Genomic DNA, 22,988 nt, shown 5'->3' on the forward strand with positions numbered 1-22,988 from the left:
TTAGAGAGCTCTTACCCCTGCTGGTGACAAAAGGCCTCTCGCTCAGAGTAAAAGGCAGACTGTATGATGCATGTGTACGTACAGCCATGCTACATGGTAGTGAAACATGGGCCGTGACTGCTGAGGATATGCGTAAGCTCGCAAGAAATGAAGCCAGTATGCTCCGATGGATGTGTAATGTCAGTGTTCATAATCGTCAGAGTGTAAGTTCCTTGAGAGAAAAGCTGAACCTAAGAAGCGTCAGTTGTGGCGTGCAGAGAGACGGCTGCGCTGGTATGGTCATGTGACAAGAAAGGCTGAAGATAGTTGTGTGCAAAAGTGCTACACCCTAGCAGTGGAGGGAACCTGTGGAAGAGGTAGACCCAGGAAAACCTGGGACGAGGTGGTGAAGCACGACCTTCGAACTTTAGGTCTCACTAAGGAAATGTCTAGAGACCGAGACCTATGGAAGTATGCTGTGCATGAGAAGACCCGGCAAGACTAGTCAGGCCATAACCCGTGGCCCCGACCTGGGACGTAGTCAGTCCTGTGCATACCTTCCTTCTTGTGACACTTATGAAGACCTGTTGAGGCAAGTGAAAATCAAATCAAATCAAAACAAATCAAAATAGATGAACATCAGTGGAATTGTATTCTTTGTGGTACCAGTGCCGGTGGCACACAAGAAAACCACCCAAACGTGGCCGTAACCAGTACCGCATCGACTGGCCTCCGTGCTGTGGGCACAACAAACACCATCCGATCGTGGCCGTTCGCCAGCCTCATCTGGCACCTGTGCCGGTGGCACATAAAGACACCATCCGAAGACCCGGCGACGTAGTCAGTCCACCTGTGCATACCTTCCCTCTTATGACACTTGTGAAGACCTGTTGAGGCAAGTGTGTGACACTTGTGAAGACCTGTTGAGGCAAGTGAAAATCAAAAATCAAACCAAATCAAAATAGATGAATATCAATGGAATTTGTATCTTTGTGGTTCCAGTACCGGTGGCACACAAGAAAACCATCCGAAGTGGCCGTAGCTGGTACCGCATCGACTGGCCTCCGTGCTGTGGGCACAACAAACACCATCTGATCGTGGCCGTTCGCCAGCCTCACCTGGCACCTGTGTCGGTGGCACATAAAAACACCATCCAAAGACCCGGCGACGTAGTCAGTCCACCTGTGCATACTTCCCTCTTATGACACTTGTGAAGACCTGTTGAGGCAGAGGCAAGTGTGTGACACTTGTGAAGACCTGTTGAGGCAGAGGCAAGTGTGTGACACTTGGGAGACCTGTTGAGGCAAGTGTGTGACACGCGTGACACTTGTGAAGACCTGTTGAGGCAAGTGAAAATCAAACCAAATCAAAATAGATGAACATCATGGAATTTGTATCTTTGTGGTTCCAGTACCGGTGGCACACAAGGACACGCGTGACACTTGTGAAGACCTGTTGAGGCAAGTGAAAATCAAACCAAATCAAAATAGATGAACATCAATGGAATTTGTATCTTTGTGGTTCCAGTACCGTGGCACACAAGAAAACCATCCGATCGTGGCCGTTCGCCAGCCACATCTGGCACCTGTGTCGGTGGCACATAAAGACACCATCCGAAGACCCGGCGACGTAGACAGTCCACCTGTGCATACCTTCCTTCTTGTGACACTTGTGAAGACCTGTTGAGGCAAGTGACACTTGTGTAGACCTGTTGAGGCAAGTGAAAATCAAATCAAATCAAAACAAATCAAAATAGATGAGCATAAATGGAATTTGTATCTTGTGGTACCAGTGCCGGTGGCACACAAGAAAATCATCCGAACGTGGCCGTAGCCAGTACCGCATAGACTGGCCTCCGTGCTTTGGGGACGTAACAAACACCATCCGATCATGGCCGTCCGCCAGCCTCATCTGGCACCTGTGTCGGTGCACATAAAAACACCATCCGAGCGTGGCCGTCTGCCAGCCTCGTCTGGCACCTGCCAGCCTCATCTGGCACCTGTGTCGGTGGCACATAAAAACACCATCCGAGCGTGGCCGTCTGCCAGCCTCGTCTGGCACCTGTGTCGGTGGCACATAAAAAACACCATCCGAGCGTGGCCGTTCGCCAGCCTCGTCTGGCACCTGTGTCGGTGGCACATAAAATCACCCACTACACTCTCGGAGTGGTTGGCGTTAGGAAGGGCATCCAGCTGTAGAAACACTGCCAGATCTGACTGGCCTGGTGCAGCCTTCGGGCTCCCCAGACCCCAGTTGAACCGTCCAACCCATGCTAGCATGGAAAACGGACGCTAAATGATGATGATGATGATGATGATATATATGTGGAGGCGCAATGGCCCAGTGGTTAGGGTAGCGGACTCGTGGTTGTAGGATCGCGGTTTCGATTCCCAGACTGGGCGTTGTGAGTGTTTATTGAGTGAAAACACCTAAAGCTCCACGGGGCTCTGGCAGGGGGTGGTGGCGAACCCTACTGTACTCTTTCGCCACAACTTTCTCTCACTCTTTCTTCTGTTGGCCTGCTCGCTTAGCCAGTGGGGTGGCGTCATTTGAAGGCTAAAACAATGCGAAGCGCATTGTGACCAGCGATGTGTAGCAACATCTGATAGTCTGGTCGGAAAAAATATATATATATATATTATATATGCATGTACGTATGTATGTATGTATGTATGCATAAATATTTATGTATATGTATGAGTATAATAATAAACCTAGTATTAACCTTACATCCTTGGTGAAGCTGTATTGCTATACAACACTTCGATAAGTGGCAGATAGTAGAATGGTCTTTAGAAATATATAGAGGTTAGCTGTGAATAAGCCAGCATGATGATCGGCTAATAAGTAGTTGCAAACAAGCTGTAGCAGCATTCACTAGGGTGCAGTGACCTAATAGTGGATCTATATATATAAAAAAAAAAAACAGCAATGACAAAAAATGGTATATGCCATATGACAGTGCTGTGACAAGGCAGATAAAAGCTGCTTTCAAATTCACCTGCTTCTGTCTGTGAGTAAGATTGTTGCAGCCTTCTCCCTCAAGCTACCACTTCTTTGATATTTTGCTGAGACAAAGAAAGTGCCTGTGCTTGCTCATGACTGCAAGGGCACCTAAAATAAGAGTGAAAGTTTGGTGCATGAGAAGGAAAATCTTTTCTGCTACCGAGTCATACTTGAATATGAGTGATGGCTAAGAAATTAAACTCCTATATTCTTTACTCTTTTACTTGTTTCAGTCATTTGACTGCGGCCATGCTGGGGCACCACCTTTAGTCGAGCAAATCGACCCCGGGACTTATTCTTTGTAAGCCCAGTACTTATTCTATCGGTCTCTTTTGCCGAACCGCTAAGTGACAGGGACATAAACACACCAGCATCGGTTGTCAAGCGATGTTGGGGGGACAAACACAGACACACAAACACATATATATACATATATATATACGACGGGCTTCTTTCAGTTTCCGTCTACCAAATCCACTCACAAGGCATTGGTCGGCCCGGGGCTATAGCAGAAGACACTTGCCCAAGATGCCACGCAGTGGGACTGAACCTGGAACCATGTGGTTGGTTAGCAAGCTACTTATCACACAGCCACTCCCGCGTTTATAATAGCTAAATTTATCAATAAGCAGAAAATAATTTATTCATTGTTTTGTATCAGTATATTTAAGGGTGAGGACTGTATTTAGTGAAAGAGAAAAAAAAAATCAAATTTTCTTACATTTTCCTCATCCCTGTTGTCATATTTGGTGTAAGAGAAAAAAATTTTCTAACATCATCCTTGTCATCGTCATCACCATCATCATTTAAACATTCAGTTTACCATGCTTGGATGGGTCAGATGGAATTTGTTGAGGCAGATTTTCCACGGCTGGATGACTCTCCTGTTGCCAACATTCATGGATTTCCAAGCAAGATAATTTCCCCCCATGGCTGGACATGGTTTCATGGAAGCTTGGAAATGAAGGACACTTTTTTTACAACAATCACATGATATCAAGACAAGGAGACACCAACTCATAGACACAAAAGGCTTCTTTCAGGTTCCATCAACCAGATTTACTCCCAAGACAACAATCAGCATAGAACACATGGGCCCAAAGTGACACTCAGTAGAACTGATCCCAAAACCAAGAGGTTGGGAAGCAAGTTTCTTAACTACAGAGTTTTATGTGTGTGTGTGTATATACATATATATATATATACTAGCAGCATAACCCGGTGTTGCCCGGGTATGTAAGAGCCCCTAGTAGGCAACGACTAATCCCAATCTAGTCCTTTCCCTCTAGGGAACGAAGGCGCATGTGTAGGTCTTCTCTTCACTCCCAAATAACTATCAAACAGCTATCGATAATTCAACCCAACCAATTCCTACCAGGAAGAAATTACATTCGAGACTTTACCCCCAACTTCTGCTAATAGCTGCTGCAGCCGCAAGTTATTCGAATCCTTTTTTTGTTTACACTTTCTTTATAACTACCACCCCAAGCGTTTTACCTTAAATTTTTGACGTACCCTAAGGGTCCTCGGACGCTACTTGCAAACTCTTGGTTTATTATAAACCGCTTTTGTCGTGTGCATCAAAAATCCTTTTCCATTCATTTGTTCAGTTTGGTCACTTTTGACTTTTTCGTTGTTGTCACTCACATTGCTGCCCGCTTTTTTGCCGTTTTTGTACATTTTTATACATTTTGGGATACTTACCCCACGTGTTCTGAGAGTTAAAAAGGTCGTGTTGCGTCCCCTAAACAGTCTGTAGAAAATGTGTTGCATATAAAAAGCTTAGATTCTCGACCCATGTCGAATTTATCGATTTTTTTTCAGAACTGGGGGAACTTTTCAAAATTTTCGCTGCGTTAGTTTTGAATTATGACATTGGGCTATGTGTGTGTCAAGTTTCATCAGAATCGGTTGAAAGCCGTGGTCAGGGTGAGGGTACAACCTGACAGACACACAGACAGACAAACTGCCGTTTATATATAGAGAGATAAAACTTGACTCAATAGTTCTGCTCAAGCTGTCAGAGATGATGTCTAATTTTTTAATTAAAAAATAATTATAAATTATCTCTATTTTCTTAAGATATAATATCACCTTGATCACCTTGACCGACCAGTCTGTCAGGCATCCATTTGACACTGCTGGTCACAGCACGCTGTCCACTCCTCTCAGGATCGTGCCTTCCTCATCCACGTGATCCCAATCGCCCTCCTGAATTCGTAACTCCACTGTCATGGAGGCCTTCTGAGTGGTCATTTCTGCTTGCGTGGGTACCACTCGACAACTGCACAGGTCCACCGATTATCGGTGAGATGGACGATGTGTCCAGCCCATCTAAACTTGCTGCGTGTATATTCTACGATGATATCCCTCACACTGGACTTCTCTCTGATGACCTTGCTACTGATGTATATGTATATATATATATAGGCGCAGGAGTGGCTGTGTGGTAAGTAGCTTGCTTACCAACCACATGGTTCTGGGTTCAGTCCTACTGCGTGGCATCTTGGGCAAGTGTCTTCTGCTATAGCCCTGGGCCGACCAATGCCTTGTGAGTGGATTTGGTAGACAGAAACTGAAAGAAGCCTGTCGTATATATGTATATATATGTATATGTGTATGTGTGTGTGTTTGTGTGTCTGTGTTTGTCCCCCTAGCATTGCTTGACAACCGATGCTGGTGTGTTTACGTCCCCGTCACTTAGCAGTTCGGCAAAAGAGAACGATAGAATAAGTACTGGGCTTACAAAGAATAAGTCCCGGGGTCGATTTGCTCGACTAAAGACGGTGCTCCAGCATGGCCACAGTCAAATGACTGAAACAAGTAAAAGAGTAAAAGAGTATATGTTTTTTGTATCTCTGTTTGTTCCCCCACCATCACTTGACAACTGATGTTGGTGTGTTTATGTTCCTGTAAGTTAGCAGTTCGGCAAAAAAGACAGATAGAATAAGTACTAGGCTTACAAAGAATAAGTCTTGGGGTCGATTTGTTCAACTAAAGGTGGTGCTCCAGCATGGCCACAGTCAAATGACTGAAGCATGTAAAAGAAAAGCAAATAATTCTTCTCCAATCTCTAGGTATTATAATCTCTGACATGCAATAATGTGAACAATCCTTAGAACTCATCCACGCTTTTGATTTGTCATCTTTTTTTTAACCTTTAAGATCATAGTATTTAAGATCATCATCTTTTACTTCAGTCATTGGACTGTGGCCATGCTGGGGCACCAGCTTCAAAGGTTTTAATTGAATAAATCAATACTTATTTTTTAAGCTTGATACTTATTCTATTGGTTATTTTTTTTTGTTGAACTGCTAAATTATCATCATCATCATTGTTTAAAGTCTGCTTTCCATGCTGGCATGGGTTGGACGATTTGACTGAGGTCTGGCGAACCAGATGGCTGCACCAGACTCCAATCTGATTTGGTAGAGTTTCTACAGCCAGATACCCTTCCTAACGCCAACCACCTTGAGAGTGTAGTGGGTGCTTTTATGTGTCACCGGCACGAGGGCCACACTCAAATGGCGCTTTTTACGTGCCACCTGCACAGGAGCCAGTCCAGTGGCACTGGCAACGACCTCACTCAAATGTTTTTTCACGTGTCACCAGCACAAGTGCCAGTAAGGTGATGCAGGTAACGCTCACGCTTGAATGGTGTTTTTTATGTGCCACCAGCATGGAGGCCAGCTTGTTGCTCTGGCAATGATCACACTCATATGGTACTTTTAGTGCTCCAATAAACTAACATTGGTTATCAAATGGTGGAGACAAATGCAGACATATACACACACATATGCAACTGGCTTCCAAATAGTTTCCATCAACCAAATTCATTTACATGGTAGGGCTCATGGCTATAGTTTACCTTAGACACTTGCCTAAGGTGTTGAACAGTGGTCTGAACCTAAAACCATAATGGTTGCAAAGCAAGCTTCTTACTTACACATCCATTTACAATAGTGAAATACTAGTGTAAGGAGGGGTTAGTAGCTAAATAGAAATTTACGTCCCTTAATTCAAAAGAACAAAGTGTTTGGTTACAGCAGCTCCCATTGTGAAAGAGAAAGTACTCAGACATCCAAAGCATTTAGTTATTTAACAGAATGACTGACAAGTAGGAATACTAACAGCCAGAAAAAATATATTCTTAATGAAGGCACCAGAAAACCATAAATGTGAAGCATGGAGATTGTTGATTAGATTGCCCCTGTATTCAACTGGATGGAGACCCTTGAAAGGAGGAAAGGTAAAGTTGGCCTCAGTGGGTTTCGAAATCAGAATATAAAGGTATGCAACTAAATATTGCTTTCAAATTTTGGCACAAGGCCAGCAATTTTAGGGGAGGGATAAGTCAATTTCATCAATCCTCGTGTTCAATTGGTACTTATTTTATCAACCTCAAAAGTATGAAAGGCAAAGTTGACCTTGATGAACCCAGGACGTAAAGTCAGATGAAATGCTGCTAAGCATTTTGTCTGGTATGCTAACGATTCTGCCAGGTTGCTGCCTTAATGCAGCTAAATGTTACAAGACAGAACCTATTGGGTGCATTTGGTATTATTGTCATCTAGGAATATTAATAAAATATTGATTATTAAATTGATTGCAAATCTGATACATGAAAGAAGCAAGCAGATAAAGAAAACAAAAGAACTTTTTTCAAAAACAACACACACATACACAAAAATAATGAATATCAGTGTTCATTAATTTATTAATATAAAGTTATAGATTTAAATGTTTAATCAACAATTTAAGATTTTTTCTTTTTTGTGTTAATATTGTTAAATGGAAGTGAAAATGATGAGAATATTAACAATTTCAAAAACAATATATAAAATAGTCTTTTTTGAGATATTTTGTTTAATTTTCATCATTTGGAGCAAAAAAAAATTTCAGTTAAAACACACAACATAAATATTTCCCCCTACCAAGATGGAAAAAAGAAACAAACAAGAAAATGGTTGTTGTAATGAAAAGAAATGAGAAAAAAGAATACAAGTTTAAGAGAAAAAAAATTTGTTTTTAAAAATAAAGGTCACTTAAAGTGAAACAAAAATGAAAATAGAACTTTTTGTATAAGTGATGTATATTTTAACTTATGATCTTTTATAATTTCCAGAGAATTTTTAAAAACAATTTTATACCTGTTTTTCAATGTCAGCATGGGAGGAATTCAATCATATAAATAAATTTAGGTGACCTCCTTAATGATAACCATACGAAAGTATGTCAGATTTTCAGAAAACTCAGAGCATAAGGTAAATGTTAGTGGCTTATAATATTGAACCACTAACCACACCTTGAGCCAAGGGCTAACTTTTATAATAATGTTTGTAAGTAGGGTAGTGAATAAATTAAAATAGGAGAAGCAACAATGAAAATCATACCACACTTCCAATGATAGATCTAATGATGACACATTGAAGAAAATGAAAATCTGAAACCAAACACTTAGAGGTTTTTTTCCCCAAATGCCAATCATTGTACCCAGTGGTGTAGCTAATAGGAGAGCAAGGGGGAGCGACCACTCCCACCAAGCACATTTTTCAAAATTGGTGCATTTTCAACAATTTATTTTTGACGCTTTAGTTATCTACATCAGTAGGTGTAAGTTTTGTACATAATGACATTGTTACTGAAATAGAATACAATTATGTATAACTAATGAAATATAAGAGAAATTAGTTAAAAATTGTTTGGTATATATCATGGCACCTTCTTTTTTTCATGTGCTCACTCCCACCAACTTTAGAACCAGGTCATGCCTCTGATTGCATCATAGAAGGAGAAAAATATCTATACTTTAATAGGCGTAGGAGTGGCTGTGTGGTAAGTAGCTTGCTAACCAACCACATGGTTCCGGGTTCAGTCCCACTGTGTGGCACCTTGAGCAAGTGTCTTCTACTATAGCCTCGGGCCGATCAAAGCCTTGTGAGTGGATATGGTAGACGGAAACTGAAAGAAGCCCGTCGTATATATGTATATATATATATGTGTGTGTGTGTGTGTGTCTGTGTTTGTCTCCCCAACATCGCTTGACAACCGATGCTGGTGTGTTAACGCACCCGTAACTTAGCGGTTCGGCAAAAGAGACCAATAGAATAAGTACTAGGCTTATAAGGAATAAGTCCTGGGGTCGATTTGCTCGATCGACTAAAGGTGGTGCTCTAGCATGGCCACAGTCAAATGACTGAAACAAGTAAAAGAGTTTAATAAGACAAATTGAGACAAAGTCAGGTTTCTTGCTTGCTATTTCATCCTCAGTTAAATAGTTGTATTTTATCTCCATAACAGCGATGCTTTGATTGATTCGCAATATAGTACCTCTCTATGTGACATGACCCCATGTAGTCAAATCTGAGAGGTCAAGCATTCTTAAATCTGACCAAACCATACGAATGCTTCTCTGAAGTTGTAATTGTCTGGCACAGAACTCTGCCATTGACTTGGCTGCAGTTGTTCAATGTAAATTTTGATGCCTCATGAAATACTTTTAAATCTTAACAGCTTCATGTGTTATTAGTTAGTTAGTTAATTTTTTGGCTCAAAAAGCAAAAAGCAAGGCCATGTAGGGGGACATGGAGTTATGTACAGGGTAGTGTTCATGTAAAGAGTTCAGGCCACCTGTGGTCAAGGGAGACTTTGAACCGAGCGGTTGTCGGCATCTTCACCATCTCGTCCAGCAGCTTATTCCACGGATCCGCAACCCGGACGGAGAAAGCCCCTCTCCTAAATGCCTGAATGGTTTTTTCCACAATGGAGTTGCCTGTTTCGTCTTCATTCCTTCTCAATGTAGCTAATTTGATTTATAGTTGTTTATATGCATTTTTAATTTGCTGTCGCCTATCCCATACTATTTAGATAAATCTATTGACACATCTGCTTGCATGTAAATGGAAAAAAAAAGTCACAGTAATTTAAAGTGGGCAGTGAAAGGGATAATCAACAATGGGGAAAAAAAGGGGTTATCATATGGAAAAAAAATCATGCATTCTATTGATTTAAATTGGTATAAATCCTTAAAAATGTTTTAGCCCAAAGGCCGCGGCCATGCTGGGGCACCACCACTGATATAAACAATTTTTAAAAAACTTTTAATACAAGGGCATAATTTCAAGGAAGGAATTAATCTTAGAACTCATTTATTTGCTGTCTCTGAAAGTATGGAATTATTAAACCTTATTTTGTATTTAAAAAAAAAAAATTTCCCTAATTTTAAGAGTAAATAGTTTTGAATTAATTTTCTTTTGTATCTAAAATATTCAGTTATATAGATGTTTAATGATACTGAACAGAATAATAGTAATTTCATAGTTAGGCACAAGACCAGTAATTTGGGGGAGGAGGCTGGTCTGTTTTAATTGGCCCTTTATTTTATCAATCCAAGACAAGCAAAGCTGACCTCAGCAGAATATGAACACAGAACAAAGATCACAAAGCATTTTGTTTGATGCTCTAATAATTCTGCTAACCCATCATCCATTTAATAATTTCTAATAATAAGTTTTGGAGTCGATTTGTTCAACTAAAGGTGGTGCTCCAGCATGGCTGAAGTCAAATGAATGAAGCATGTAAAAGAAAAGCGAATAATTCTTCTCCAATCACAATAATTTCTGTAGTATAGGAGTGGGAAACAGTTGCTTAAATAGAGTACTTGACTGGTACTTTATTGACCCTAAAAGGGGTGAAAGGCAAAGTCAACCTTAATGGGATTTGAACACAGAACGTAAAGAGATGGCATTTTGTCCGATGCTCTTATGATTCTGCCAATCTACCACCATTATCATATTGTCAAAATTTTACTATTATTGTGATTACATACATAGGAAATTAAAAGGATATTTTAGATTTATAAGAATCCAGTAAAAACTTTACCAAGCCATATAGAAGTTAAAACAAACTGATTTAGATTATTTAACTTTGATTTGAGTAATACTGTATCAAAGAAGCAGGTTCGTACTTGCAATTGAGGTTTTGCTTTGTCAACTGAGTTTAACTGAAATATCATCCTTCAGAAAACAAAATATTTCTGTGGAGTTCCATTCCAGGTCTGAGATTTTAGAATCAATAATGTACTATGATTGAGTACCTAATAAACAAGTTCGGTGTCAATCAGTCAATGTCTTTTCTCTGCTACCTCACTTGTTACCGAAATGATTTCTGCTACTCTGTACTTGTTGAAGTTATGCCATCCTCATCTTATGAACCAATTCCTCTACTTCTCATTATTCACTAGTGTCTTTTCTTGTCCAGATTTCTGCATTAAATACTTGACTCCACCACATTCTTTCCTTTCTATCTACTGAAAATAGCCAACAAAGCAAGTATTGTCTTGAGTTCTTGGACTCAGGGCTGTTTACCTAGTTAGTTTCCATAGCATATAAGTAACTCAGATCACAACATTTCCACTGAATGGGATGTCAGTCTGTGACAGGGTTACTCACTCAAAGCTGAGTGGACTGGAGCAATGTGAAATGAAGTGTTTTGCTCAAGAAGACAATGCACTCAACCTGGGAATCAAAATCATGATCACAACATCCTAACCACGAGGCCGTGTGCCTTCATAGAGTAACCAATAACAAATTCTTAAAATTTAGACATGCAATAATTCTAATTTCTCTAGCTAGATTTCTCTACCTCTTAATGAAGGAGTACTTAAAAAAGCTCTGAGGGCTGCTACTCATATTATCCTTATTATTATCTTGTAAAAAAAAAAAAAAAAAAAAAACTATATTTAATAAAACATTAGAGTGTAGACAATGACAGAGTGAACTACAAGCATATATGACTGTGTGAATGTTATGTTACAATGAATTGTTGTTGTGAGCTTATTGTTGTACATTCACATGACCGTGACCCTAAATTTTGTTTAGTTTATGTCATCCCTTTGGTCAAATACATTTGATTTAACTCTCAGATAACAGAATCAGAGATATCATTTTATGAGGAGAGTTAATTGCTGATTGACTGGACTGGAATCTCTTCCTTAAGGGCAGAATATAAATTAAATTGCTCAGGTCATTTTATTTTATATTTAGGAAGATGTCATTTTAAAAAAGAAAATATGTTTGCTTCATTAAAAAAAAATTATGAGGTAAATATAATTATATTTATTCCTGTAGAATTAAGTCGGTTGGAAATCTTAGAATTTAGCGAAAAGAAAATAAGGTAAGTGGTCTCAAAACATCTTGAACCTGTTGATATAAAGTAAATTTCGACTGAACAAAAAAAAAAAAGAAAGAAAAAAGAATTAAAAAAAAAAGAAAGAAAAAAAGAAAAAGGAAAATTGTCCCATACACCTGAAAGTTACAGGATTAAACACGAAGCGCGATTTTTTTAAATATCATAACCGTAAGTAAGCACAAAAGAAAACACGAACGCAAAATACGGTCAGATTTGACGCAGGGTTAAAATAACAGCAATCCGGAGTCGTTACTATATTGGATCAAATGCTAACCTTGTTTACTTCCAAAGTATAATTACAGTTTAGTGCACCCTCTACAACTTTGTCATAACGCAATTTTACAGGGGTACATTTTGAAAGTATAGATTACAATATTGTTGACGAAAATTAAAATTGAATTTAAAAAAAAATTATAATCCATGCGATTATAACCAAAGAGAAAAAAGGTATTATCCTTATTTATTATCAACATCAAAATTGGTAAGTAAGCATGACAATAAAATTTCGAATCTCTGTTTAACCTACTATAAATAATACATATCGAAAGTAGTGCAATAAACGTCGTTTCTTACATCAGTATGCTGTGCAACGATCCTGTATTAGTTATTGAATGATCGAAAAAAAAGTATGTACTTCCTTTATCGCAATGATATTTTCATAAGCGCACCTCTGTAAAATCTTAGAAAAATATATGCACTATTAAAAAAGCGAGGAAGAAACAAAGTTGGGGGGCACTAAACTGCAGTTATTCCCTTTCAAAAACATTATTAAATATACATATCTTGGACAACTGAATTGTTGAAGAAAATTTTGTGTTTAAAATAATTTAATGACACTGTTTTCAGATTTGTTTGTATTTTCTTTTGATTTTACAAACGTAATATACCTTATTTTAGTCATGGTTTTTCGGTTTCACACGGACATTTAAAGTGATTAAATAAATATGAAGGTTCGCCAATAAGGTTTAGTTGAATTTAATATTTCATTTTGTTTCAGTTGTATTTTAGTTTCACAGTCAGTACCTTTCGGAAATAAACCGAACTTTGTAAACGAAACAGACTTAGAAAATAATATTTTTTTTTTTTACACTACAGAAAGCAGTACCAAGTTTTTGTTGGGAAAGGATGAAAGGACGAGTCCAAGGTACAATGTACATGTCTGATACCCATTTATTTTGCCTTAAGGTCTATTATCAAAGATTGATATAACAAAAGAAAAAATCTTAGGTCATGTAACGAAAGGGAGTTTGTCCAGGATAAGGAATAGTATGCGAATAATTAGGATAAATGATACGGTAACTAATAAACCAACATATCACAGACACCATCGATGCGGCAACTTTCTCGGCAAGAGAATGGAACCGGTAAACACTGGTGATTAGCAACATAAATTCCCAAACAAGTGTAAAGAAAGTCAACATAATGACGGCCGCCTTAATATAAGGGGTTAACTTTTCGTTGGCATCCTTAGATAAATTAACTTCCTCAGAACTTACTTTCCGCATCTGTTGAACATCAGGATTCTGTAAAAGTTCGCGTAATCTCCTCCAGTCTTTGAAAACCCGACATTCTTCTACGATGGTTAACAAGTTATGTGTCAGTAAAAACACATGGCCGGATACATCGAATGCAAGCCAAACTCTACCGGCTTCTTTGCATTTATGCCTAGTAGTCAGCTTAATTTCAGTGCAGATACCTGTCCTCTGAGCCATATGATCAAAAGCGGTTGTACAGACGTACCACCAAAAGGTGGCAATAGCTAAGCGCAATAAATGCTTTTTAACCAAATTCACATTGCACCCAGTGTATACGTAACTCGTTAGCGATATAAAAGCTGATAGCATCAGCACAGTCCATATCCAACCGAAATTAACGAAGAAGAGGTTCAATAAATTATCCCTCCGAGAGAAATACATTGGTGGTACAACAAACAAATCAGCTATCACAGAAGCAACGAAGACACCAACGACATAGATACCGATTTTAACGGAGATATCCATGAGCAAAACTTTGCGACACAGCTTCATGACAACCATAAGTAGAAAATGTCCGACATGTATTGGCTGAGCTAAAACAGGCATCTTGCCACTGGTATTACTTGCTTTCCTCTGTGTGGGCAGTTTCTTAGGTGGTTTTCGACTCTGTATTTGAGAACTGAGGCTTTCTCCTTTTGGGACTGCCATATTTCGACGACTTTTTATTTTATTTTAAATAACCAGTCATATAAGAGTTATCTCCCCATGAAGTCTACTCACCCTTTTTCTACCTCCCAAATCTTGTAGTTTTCGTCTGCTTCACTATTAAAAACTTGCCTAAAATCTTTCATAACTATATAAATAACTATTTAAAGTGTGAAAAGCTTTAAATGGATCATTCGAGCTTGCTACAATTCTTTAAACCAGTAGTTTATTAACAGTACGAAAACGGAAAATAGTGTGTAAGCACCCGATCCAGCTGATAAAACACATACACACTAAATCTACGCTAATTCATAACTAAAATTCTAGTTTTGGCAAAAATTCAGGGAATCTTTATTAGTCCCTGAAAATCCAGTATTCTTTTATGACAGTAAATATTGCGTAGCAACGCACAAGATCAAATTAACTCCCACTATTTCTTTTTCTCGTTGGTATAACTATTAATTTTATGAATATTGATATTTCCCTGTGGAATAATCTGCTAATTTTATCACAGATATTAATGTTAAACTTTTTCCTGTGAGAAGTTAGGGATAATCACAACCATAAATTTTATAAATATTGATACGTTATCGTAATCTTAAAACTTTGTTAGGGGAAAAAATTAATTTGATCAATAAAATTTGGTAGAAAACACAGTAAAAAGAAGAATAGGTGTTGTATATTCTCAATAAAGACAACCGCAACAGCGGTAAAAACCTAATTTTTTTTTTTTTTTCTTGTTCTCGTAGACATAAATATAAATTTTATGAATTGACACTTTATCATAGAGTAATCTCGAAATTTTATCAGGAAAAAAATTAGTTTAATCAATACGAAGGAAAACAACAGATAAACAAATTGTGCGCTGATTCTCGCACGTGGAATTATAGTTATCTCCAACACGGTAAAGTATTAACGTTGCTGCCAAGTTTCCGCGATGGGGTAAGCGCAACGCCCACTACTTCTGTTAAAAAATTAATTTTAACAACAGCTACATTAATACATAAATTTCGTTATTATAAATACTAAAAAACAAGTATTTTACATAACAGAGGGACTCTCTCTTTTTTCCTTCCTCTTTTTCTTTCTTCCTCTTTTTTTTCTCTTTTTTCTTTCTTCGCTCATGTTTGTGTTTTCTTCGGTTTTGGATTTGTATCTTAATGTAGTTTTGTATTATATACGAGGGGGTGCCGAAAAGTTCCTGGCCTTAAGGTTGTCGCGAAAGGCCTGGTTAGAGATCAGTTCTTTTACAGGGCATAGAAAAAGTGAAGGGCAGCTGCAATAAGTCTGTGAATCTGAGAGGTGTATAATCACAATTAACTTACCTTCCTGTATTTTATTTCATCCAAAGCCAGGAATTTTTCAGCAACCCCTCGTATGTACTATATATGAAATAGAATAGTGGAGGCACATGGCCTAGTGGTTAGAGCCGCGGACTTGCGGTCGAGGGATCGCGGGTTTGAGTCTCTGACCGGGTGATGTGTGTGTTTATGAGCAAAACACCTAAGCTCCACGCGGCTCCAGCAGAAGGTAATGGCGAACTTCTACTGACTCTTAGAAGGCGGCGAACTGGCAGAAACGTTAGCACGCCGGGCGAAATGCGTAGCCGTATTTCGTCTGCCGTTACGTTCTGAGTTCAAATTCCACCGAGGTCGACTTTGCCTTTCATCCTTTCGGGGGTCGATAAATTGAGTACCAGTTACGCACTTGGGTCGATGTAATCGACTTAATCCCTTTGTCTGTCCTTGTTTGTCCCCTTGTTTAGCCCCTTGTGGGTAGTAAAGAAATATATATATGAAATAGAATATATGAATTAGTTTAAATGAAAAGAAAAGCAGATACATATCAAGTTGACGTTAATGAGAAAATAATCATAGCCTTTTCCTATTGATTTGGAAGATATTCGAAATTGTGTATTTTTTAAAAAGAGGACTGATATGTGTGAAACGACGTGTAGTAACACGTGTAGTAACACGTCCTATATTCTCAAGAACTTTTTACATAAGAGAAAATAAAAGACAGGACGACTAAGGATGGAATGTTTTTTATTATCGGTTTTGCAGGATCAGAGCTGACCAGCAACATTAATAACTACCAAGATACATCTTCACCAAAAGAGGTGCTGTGTGCTAACTCGACCACCCATGATCAAAGGCAGTCCACCTATGACCATCCCAACATTTATTTTCCAGGCAATCGGAATATGTTAAAATATATCTGTTGCGTCTTAATGTGTTTTTTTTTTTTCAATATTTCTATGAATTCATTTGAAGAAATTTTCGTATTTACGAGGAATATTGTTGTTCGTCTGCAGCTGTACACCCCACTCGCGCTTATATATTCTTTTATCGGTTTCAGCACAAAGCTGCGGCCATGCTGGGGCCCCATAAATAATGCGGTTTTTCAATTGCATGAACTAAAAGTTGGAGGAGGAGGGATAAACTACCCGGATCAACTTGCTGTAAAAGCAGGTAGTAATTTTACCTTGTCATTATTCTTAGTGCAAGTTTCGAAGAGTGCAGTTCGATTTTAACAGTTATTTTTTCAAAGCTATAATGGAAGTGACAAAGGAACATATTCGGCAGATTTTGCTTTACGAGTTCAATAAAGGTAATAACGCAACGGAAAGTGCGAGGAATATTAAATCAGTATATGGGGATCGGACAATAAGCATAAGCCAGTGTCAATGGTGGTTCCAGAAATTCCGAGCCGGAAACTACAGCCTAGAAGATAAGCCTCGTGGAGCCCGACGAGGACGTCCTGCAAACCCTGGTGGAACAAAATCCCATTGTAATTGTTGAGGAACTAGCATAGAAGTTTGGATTTGGTCATTCAACCATTCATTGAGACCTGCGTGCCATCGGAAAAGACAGCAAATTGGGTCAATGGGTTCCTCACAAACTTTCCGAGTCTAATCTTGCGCAGAGAGTGAATGTGTGCTCTTCTTTGCTGTCACGTCTCACGAATGAACCTGTTTTTTTGGACCGAATAGTGACTGGTGACAAGAAATGGGCTCTCTATAAAAATGTCAAACACCGAAAACAGTGAGTAGGGAAAGGAGAAATACCGCCACTCCAGGCCTTCACACATGTTAGGTGTTGTTATCTGTTTGGTGGCATATGAAAGGTTTAGTCCACTTTGAACTTATAAACTCAAACCAAACGATAACAAAGGAGATCTGCTGCGAGCAGCTTGAGCGGCTTAAGTCAGTGCTAGAAGAAAAACGACCATCTTTGGTTTCAAGACAAAAGGTATTTTTCCATCAGGATAATCTTGACCATATACAGCGAGGATGACATTCCAAAGGCTGGAGTAGTTTGAATGGAATACGATGCCCCACCCACCATATTTATCGGACATTGCCCCATCTGATTATCCTTTATTCCGCAGTCTTCAAAATCATTTGGACAGAAAAAATACGAATTCTGTAGACGAGGTCAGAACAGTACTGGAGGAGTATTTTTCGTTACGGACAAGTGAATTTTGGAAGAGAGGCCTTGCAAATCTACAAGATAGATGGAAGAGCATTGTAAAAAATGGAGTATATCTTAGATTAAAAAAGAACATTGTTTTAATTTTGAAATATAAAAAGTATAAAAACATGCATTATTAATTTGATGACCCAACACACACACACACACACACCACACACACACACACACACACACACACACACACACACTTGTTAAAGAGGACAACTAACGTTAAGGCAAGGCAAACATCTCAAGTCATATACATTATTGGAAAAAATTCAAAGTCTTACAGCTGTTTCTGGGATATCCTAGAGTATGGAGTATTCCGTCATCGGAGAGAAATAGGGAAAATGAGAAGGGTATAGATTAATAAAATGACATAGAGGACAAGAGTAAAGGAATGAGGAGATGAGTGGCTGTGTGGTAAGTAGCTTGTTTACCAACTACATGGTTCCGGGTTCAGTCCCACTGCGTGGCATCTTGGGCAAGTGTCTTCTGCTATAGCCTCGGGCCGACCAAAGCCTTGTGAGTGGATTTGGTAGACGGAAACTGAAAGAAGCCCGTCGTATATATGTATATATATAACGGGGACATAACACACGCAATATTATATATAATATATAATATATATATTATATATATATATATAATATATATATATGCGTTGTGTGTGTTTGTGTGTCTGTGTTTGTCCCCCTAGCATTGCTTGACAACCGATGCTGGTGTGTTTATGTCCCCGTTACTAGCGGTTCGGCAAAGAGACCGATAGAATAAGTACTGGGCTTACAAAAGAATAAGTCCCGGGGTCGAGTTGCTCGACTAAAGGTTGTGCTCCAGCATGGTCGCAGTCAAATGACTGAAAAAAGTAAAAGAGTAAAAGAGAGTATGAAGAAAGGGAAGACAAAAGAAGCATAAAAGTTCACAGTTCAACCATCCGATCTTGTAGAAATAAGTCCTTAGGTGCAATCCTACGTAAATTCATGTGTACTTTAACCCACATGGATTTACGCAGGATTGAACCTAAGTACTTATGGATTTATTTCTACAAGAAAATCATAAATATCAGGCAGTGACAACGGAAAGCACACTTGCCTTTTGTACGTGCCACTATTCGAGCGATTAAAAATAAGGAGAAAAAGGATTTCTTTGTTAAATTTAGTACTTATTTTGGGAATTTTCGACGATTGATGAGGAATTTTACCCTAGAGGCCACACCTTTCAATTGAGCAAACTCAAAGTTACCATGCAAACTCGCTAACCATTTAACGTAGGTGTGCAACTTTTCTGCCCAATCCGACCATATTTACTAACACACTTGCCTGTATAACTGCTTGTGAGACAACGTCCGCCCTTTTCACAAATATGCAGTAGACCTACAGAGATACGCAGCTATGCTCGGGATTAAAATTGTATAGTTTTTCATCGTTTTACTTGTTTGGTTAATATAACCCGATTTCATTCGGGTCTACTCGGGCCACATTTTAAAAGATGAGGAATTTTGTCGTAGAGGTCACGCCTTTCATTTGAGGAAAAAAATAGGGATCTCTTCTAAAAGATGGACAGAATTTTCTACTTAACTAAATAATTTGAAACTTCGTATGCTGGTAGAATGTGTCAAAAGAAAACATTAATTTCAGATTTTTAATATAGAGACTAGCTTAAGGTGACCCGCTCTACGCGCGGGTGAGGGTGTGGTTGTTACTTTCGGTTGCTTCCTTTCTGTTTCTTATCACCACATTCTCCCTTTTTGTTTCTCTCTCCTTTCTCACTTTCCCATTCTCTTACTCTTCCTTTCACTCAACTCTCCCTCGCCTTCTCTTACTCTTTATCTTTCTCTATCTATCTCTCTTCCATTTATAAAAAAATTAGATTTCCGCGTTTAAATTACAAATCCGCTTCCACTTTACCATGTTCAAAATTTGATTGAAATCGGGCAAAAGGTGTCCGATCTAGATCCCCAAGTGTCCCGCAACATCAATAAAATCCCAGTTTTCACACCAAAGCAACCACTGTAGCCCTCCCCACCAACGTCTCCCAATCAATTTCCCACGTCAAGTTATCCCCTCCTGTAACTTTTAATCCCCTTCCAGCCCCATTTAGAGCCCTTTTTACATAAAAATCCAATTTGTATCAACGTTCGCCTTTTTCATTTTATAGATTAGACAGATATACCGGGCCTTGCTCGGGATTAAAATAGTTTATTATTGTTTTACTTGTTTCGGCATTATAATCCGATTTCATTCGGGTGTACGAGGACCACATTTTAAAAGATGAGGAATTTTGCCCTAGAGACGATGCCTTTCAATTGAGCAAACTGAAAGTTGCCATGCAAACTCGCTTGCACTTTTAACATAGGTATGCATATTTTCAGCTGAATCCGATCACATATGCACACATTATATATATAAATATATATATACATACGCATTAAATATGTACATATATACGCATTATATATACATGTCTACATATATATATCTACACACATATATACAAATATATACACTTTATATATATGCACACACACACACACACATACATATATATATATATATATATATGTATACACATATATATATTTACACACACACACATATATATATATATAAATTAACCCAATATATCTGATTAATAATATCTGTTATGATTGTGCGATGGTGGTGGGCGATAATAATTTACCGTTCTAAAAGACGGGAATATTTAAACTGTTGCTACTGTCACGCTTTCTCTCTATAGATAGAGACAGGCAGAAGTATAGTGAGAGGTGGAGGAAGAAAGAGTGACAGAGAGACGCCGAAGTTGTCAAACGTCGTTATTGAAAGAAAGTTATAGAGAGAAAGTGCAGACAGACGTAGAGAGAGAAAGAGAGAGAGAAAGAGAGAGAGAGAGGGAGAGGGAGAGAGAGAGAATGTGGAAAAAAGAGTGACAGAGCTGGCGAAGGTGGCGGGGGAAAGATAGTGGAGGCTGTCAAACGTCGTTATAGAGAGAAAGTGGAGGTAAGAGAGGAAAGAGCGAGAGACGGAGGAAAGCAGGCAGATATGAAAAAGAGAGAAACGACAAACACTTGTCAAAGTGTGGGTTTTTTACCCTAGTAACTACAGATTTTGAGATAGGGATTTCTAACCTAGCCCACTCACATCTTCGCCTTTTTTTACATGTCCCTGTAAATTTTGGAGCGAATCCGACCGCATTTAGCGCTCTTTAACCCGTTCCAATGCCAAAACCAGAGAAACAAGTTTTTAGCACCTCAGATTTATTAATAGAGAAGATATATTTATGTGAATATTATGGGGAAGTATATAGGTGTATATATATATATATGTGCATATGTGAAAGAATAATTATTTATTTGTTAATTATTTATTATTATTATTATTATTATTATTATTATTATTATTATTATTATTATTATTATTCTTGTTGTTATTGTTGTTGTTGTTGCTGTTGTTGTTGTTGTTGCTGTTGTTGTTGTTATTATTATTATTATCATCATCATCATTATTATTATTATTTTGTATACATAGGTAAATGTATACTCGCATATATATGATGTATGTCATATGTATATATATATATATATATATATATATATATATATATATATAATATATATATATATATAAGTGTGTGTATGTATATGTGTCTATGTATGTGTGTGTATATATACATATGTGTATGTGTATATATATGTGTGTGTGTTTGTGCGCATGTGTATATGTATATGTGTATATATCTATATGTATTTGAATTTATATACATGTTACTTAATGGATAATCACTTAAGGAATATAAATAACTAAATAAATTGGTAAGTAATCGAATTAATTTATAGATACAGAATGTGGTAAAATTCTAACGTTATTGATGATGATATGAACGCAGTTTTTCTTGTTTGTACCCATCTTTATGACGTGATTGACATTTTTGATGTAATTGAATTTTGAAAAAAATATTTTATTGGAGCTGACTGATTCGTAAGTTTAAATCAGTATATTAACAGAGATATTTGTAATAATTCCGTGAATTAGTAACTAAATTAATTTTATATTATATATAATGTAATTGTCTAATATAAAATTAATATAAACAAAATACTCTAATGTATTTATCTTAAGTGTATAACTATGTTGGTAGATGAATAAAAGACATAATTTTAAAATTATATTTTATTTAATAAATCTCTGAACGTGGTCTAAATATTCAGAAACCCGGGTTCGTGCGTATCACGTCAGGTCGACGATGGGAAATATGGCTTCCCTTTGCAAATACTGATCAGGCACAGAAAGTGTGTTAATAGCCAGATGGAGAAGATGTTCTCCTGGGGCTACAAGCTACAGTAGCATCCACCCTTAGTGGTTAGCCATATTTAAGTAGCAAATAATGGTTCACATATTTTATTTAATCTTGAGTAATTATGAGCATTTAAACTAAATTTGAAAATATACAAATAACTTTATAGTAGACCTTAAAGTAATTAAAAACGAAAGCATGAATGAATAAAATTATAAACATTGATTTACTGTGGTCTATTTTTCTCTGAAAAATTAAGTAAATTTTTGTTTTTTATTTATTTATTTATTTTATGTAATAATTAGTATAAATAAAAAAAATATATATTGGTACATAAACAAAACTTATAACTTTTAATAATTCTTAAATATAATTACATATGTTTAAAATTTTAAATAATTATACATATACGAATATTTATCGTAGACTATCATACTTAGTAAATTTCTATTGTAAAATTATGTATCTCCCGTTCTTGTATTCTTTTGAAAGTATGAATCCATAAAAAGTATTAACATATTGCTTTACAGTAAGTTATTTCCCCCTGAAAAAACTAAGTAACTTTTTGATGATTTATTTATATTTATTTGTTTATTTATTTTATGTACAAAATTGTACTCTTTACTCTTTTACTCTTTTACTTGTTTCAGTCATTTGACTGCGGCCATGCTGGAGCACCGCCTTTAGTCGAGCAAATCGACCCCGGGACTTATTCTTTGTAAGCCCAGTACTTATTCTATCGGTCTCTTTTGCCGAACCGCTAAGTGACGGGAACGTAAACACACCAGCATCGGTTATCAAGCAATGCTAGGGGGACAAACACAGACACACAAACACACATACATACATACACACACACACATATATATA

The 22,988-nt window shown here is 37.6% G+C and overlaps 1 protein-coding gene across 1 annotated transcript; it reads right to left on the minus strand.

The window, feature by feature from the left end:
- Nucleotides 1-12,332: 12,332 nt before the first annotated feature.
- LOC115210898 (fat storage-inducing transmembrane protein-like) lies at nt 12,333-14,418 on the minus strand. Its single transcript, XM_029779671.2, has one exon. It carries the CDS (start codon nt 14,356-14,358, stop codon nt 13,399-13,401), a length of 960 nt encoding a protein of 319 aa, XP_029635531.1. The 5' UTR covers nt 14,359-14,418; the 3' UTR covers nt 12,333-13,398.
- Nucleotides 14,419-22,988: the final 8,570 nt, after the last annotated feature.

Source organism: Octopus sinensis, linkage group LG4 (assembly GCF_006345805.1).
Source record: "Octopus sinensis linkage group LG4, ASM634580v1, whole genome shotgun sequence".
Classification (NCBI taxonomy): Eukaryota; Metazoa; Mollusca; class Cephalopoda; order Octopoda; family Octopodidae; genus Octopus; species Octopus sinensis.

What these genes read in the sequence shown, in the direction of transcription:
- LOC115210898 (XM_029779671.2), bottom strand. Translation starts at nt 14,358, where the DNA reads ATGGCAGTCCCAAAAGGAGAAAGCCTCAGTTCTCAAATACAGAGTCGA.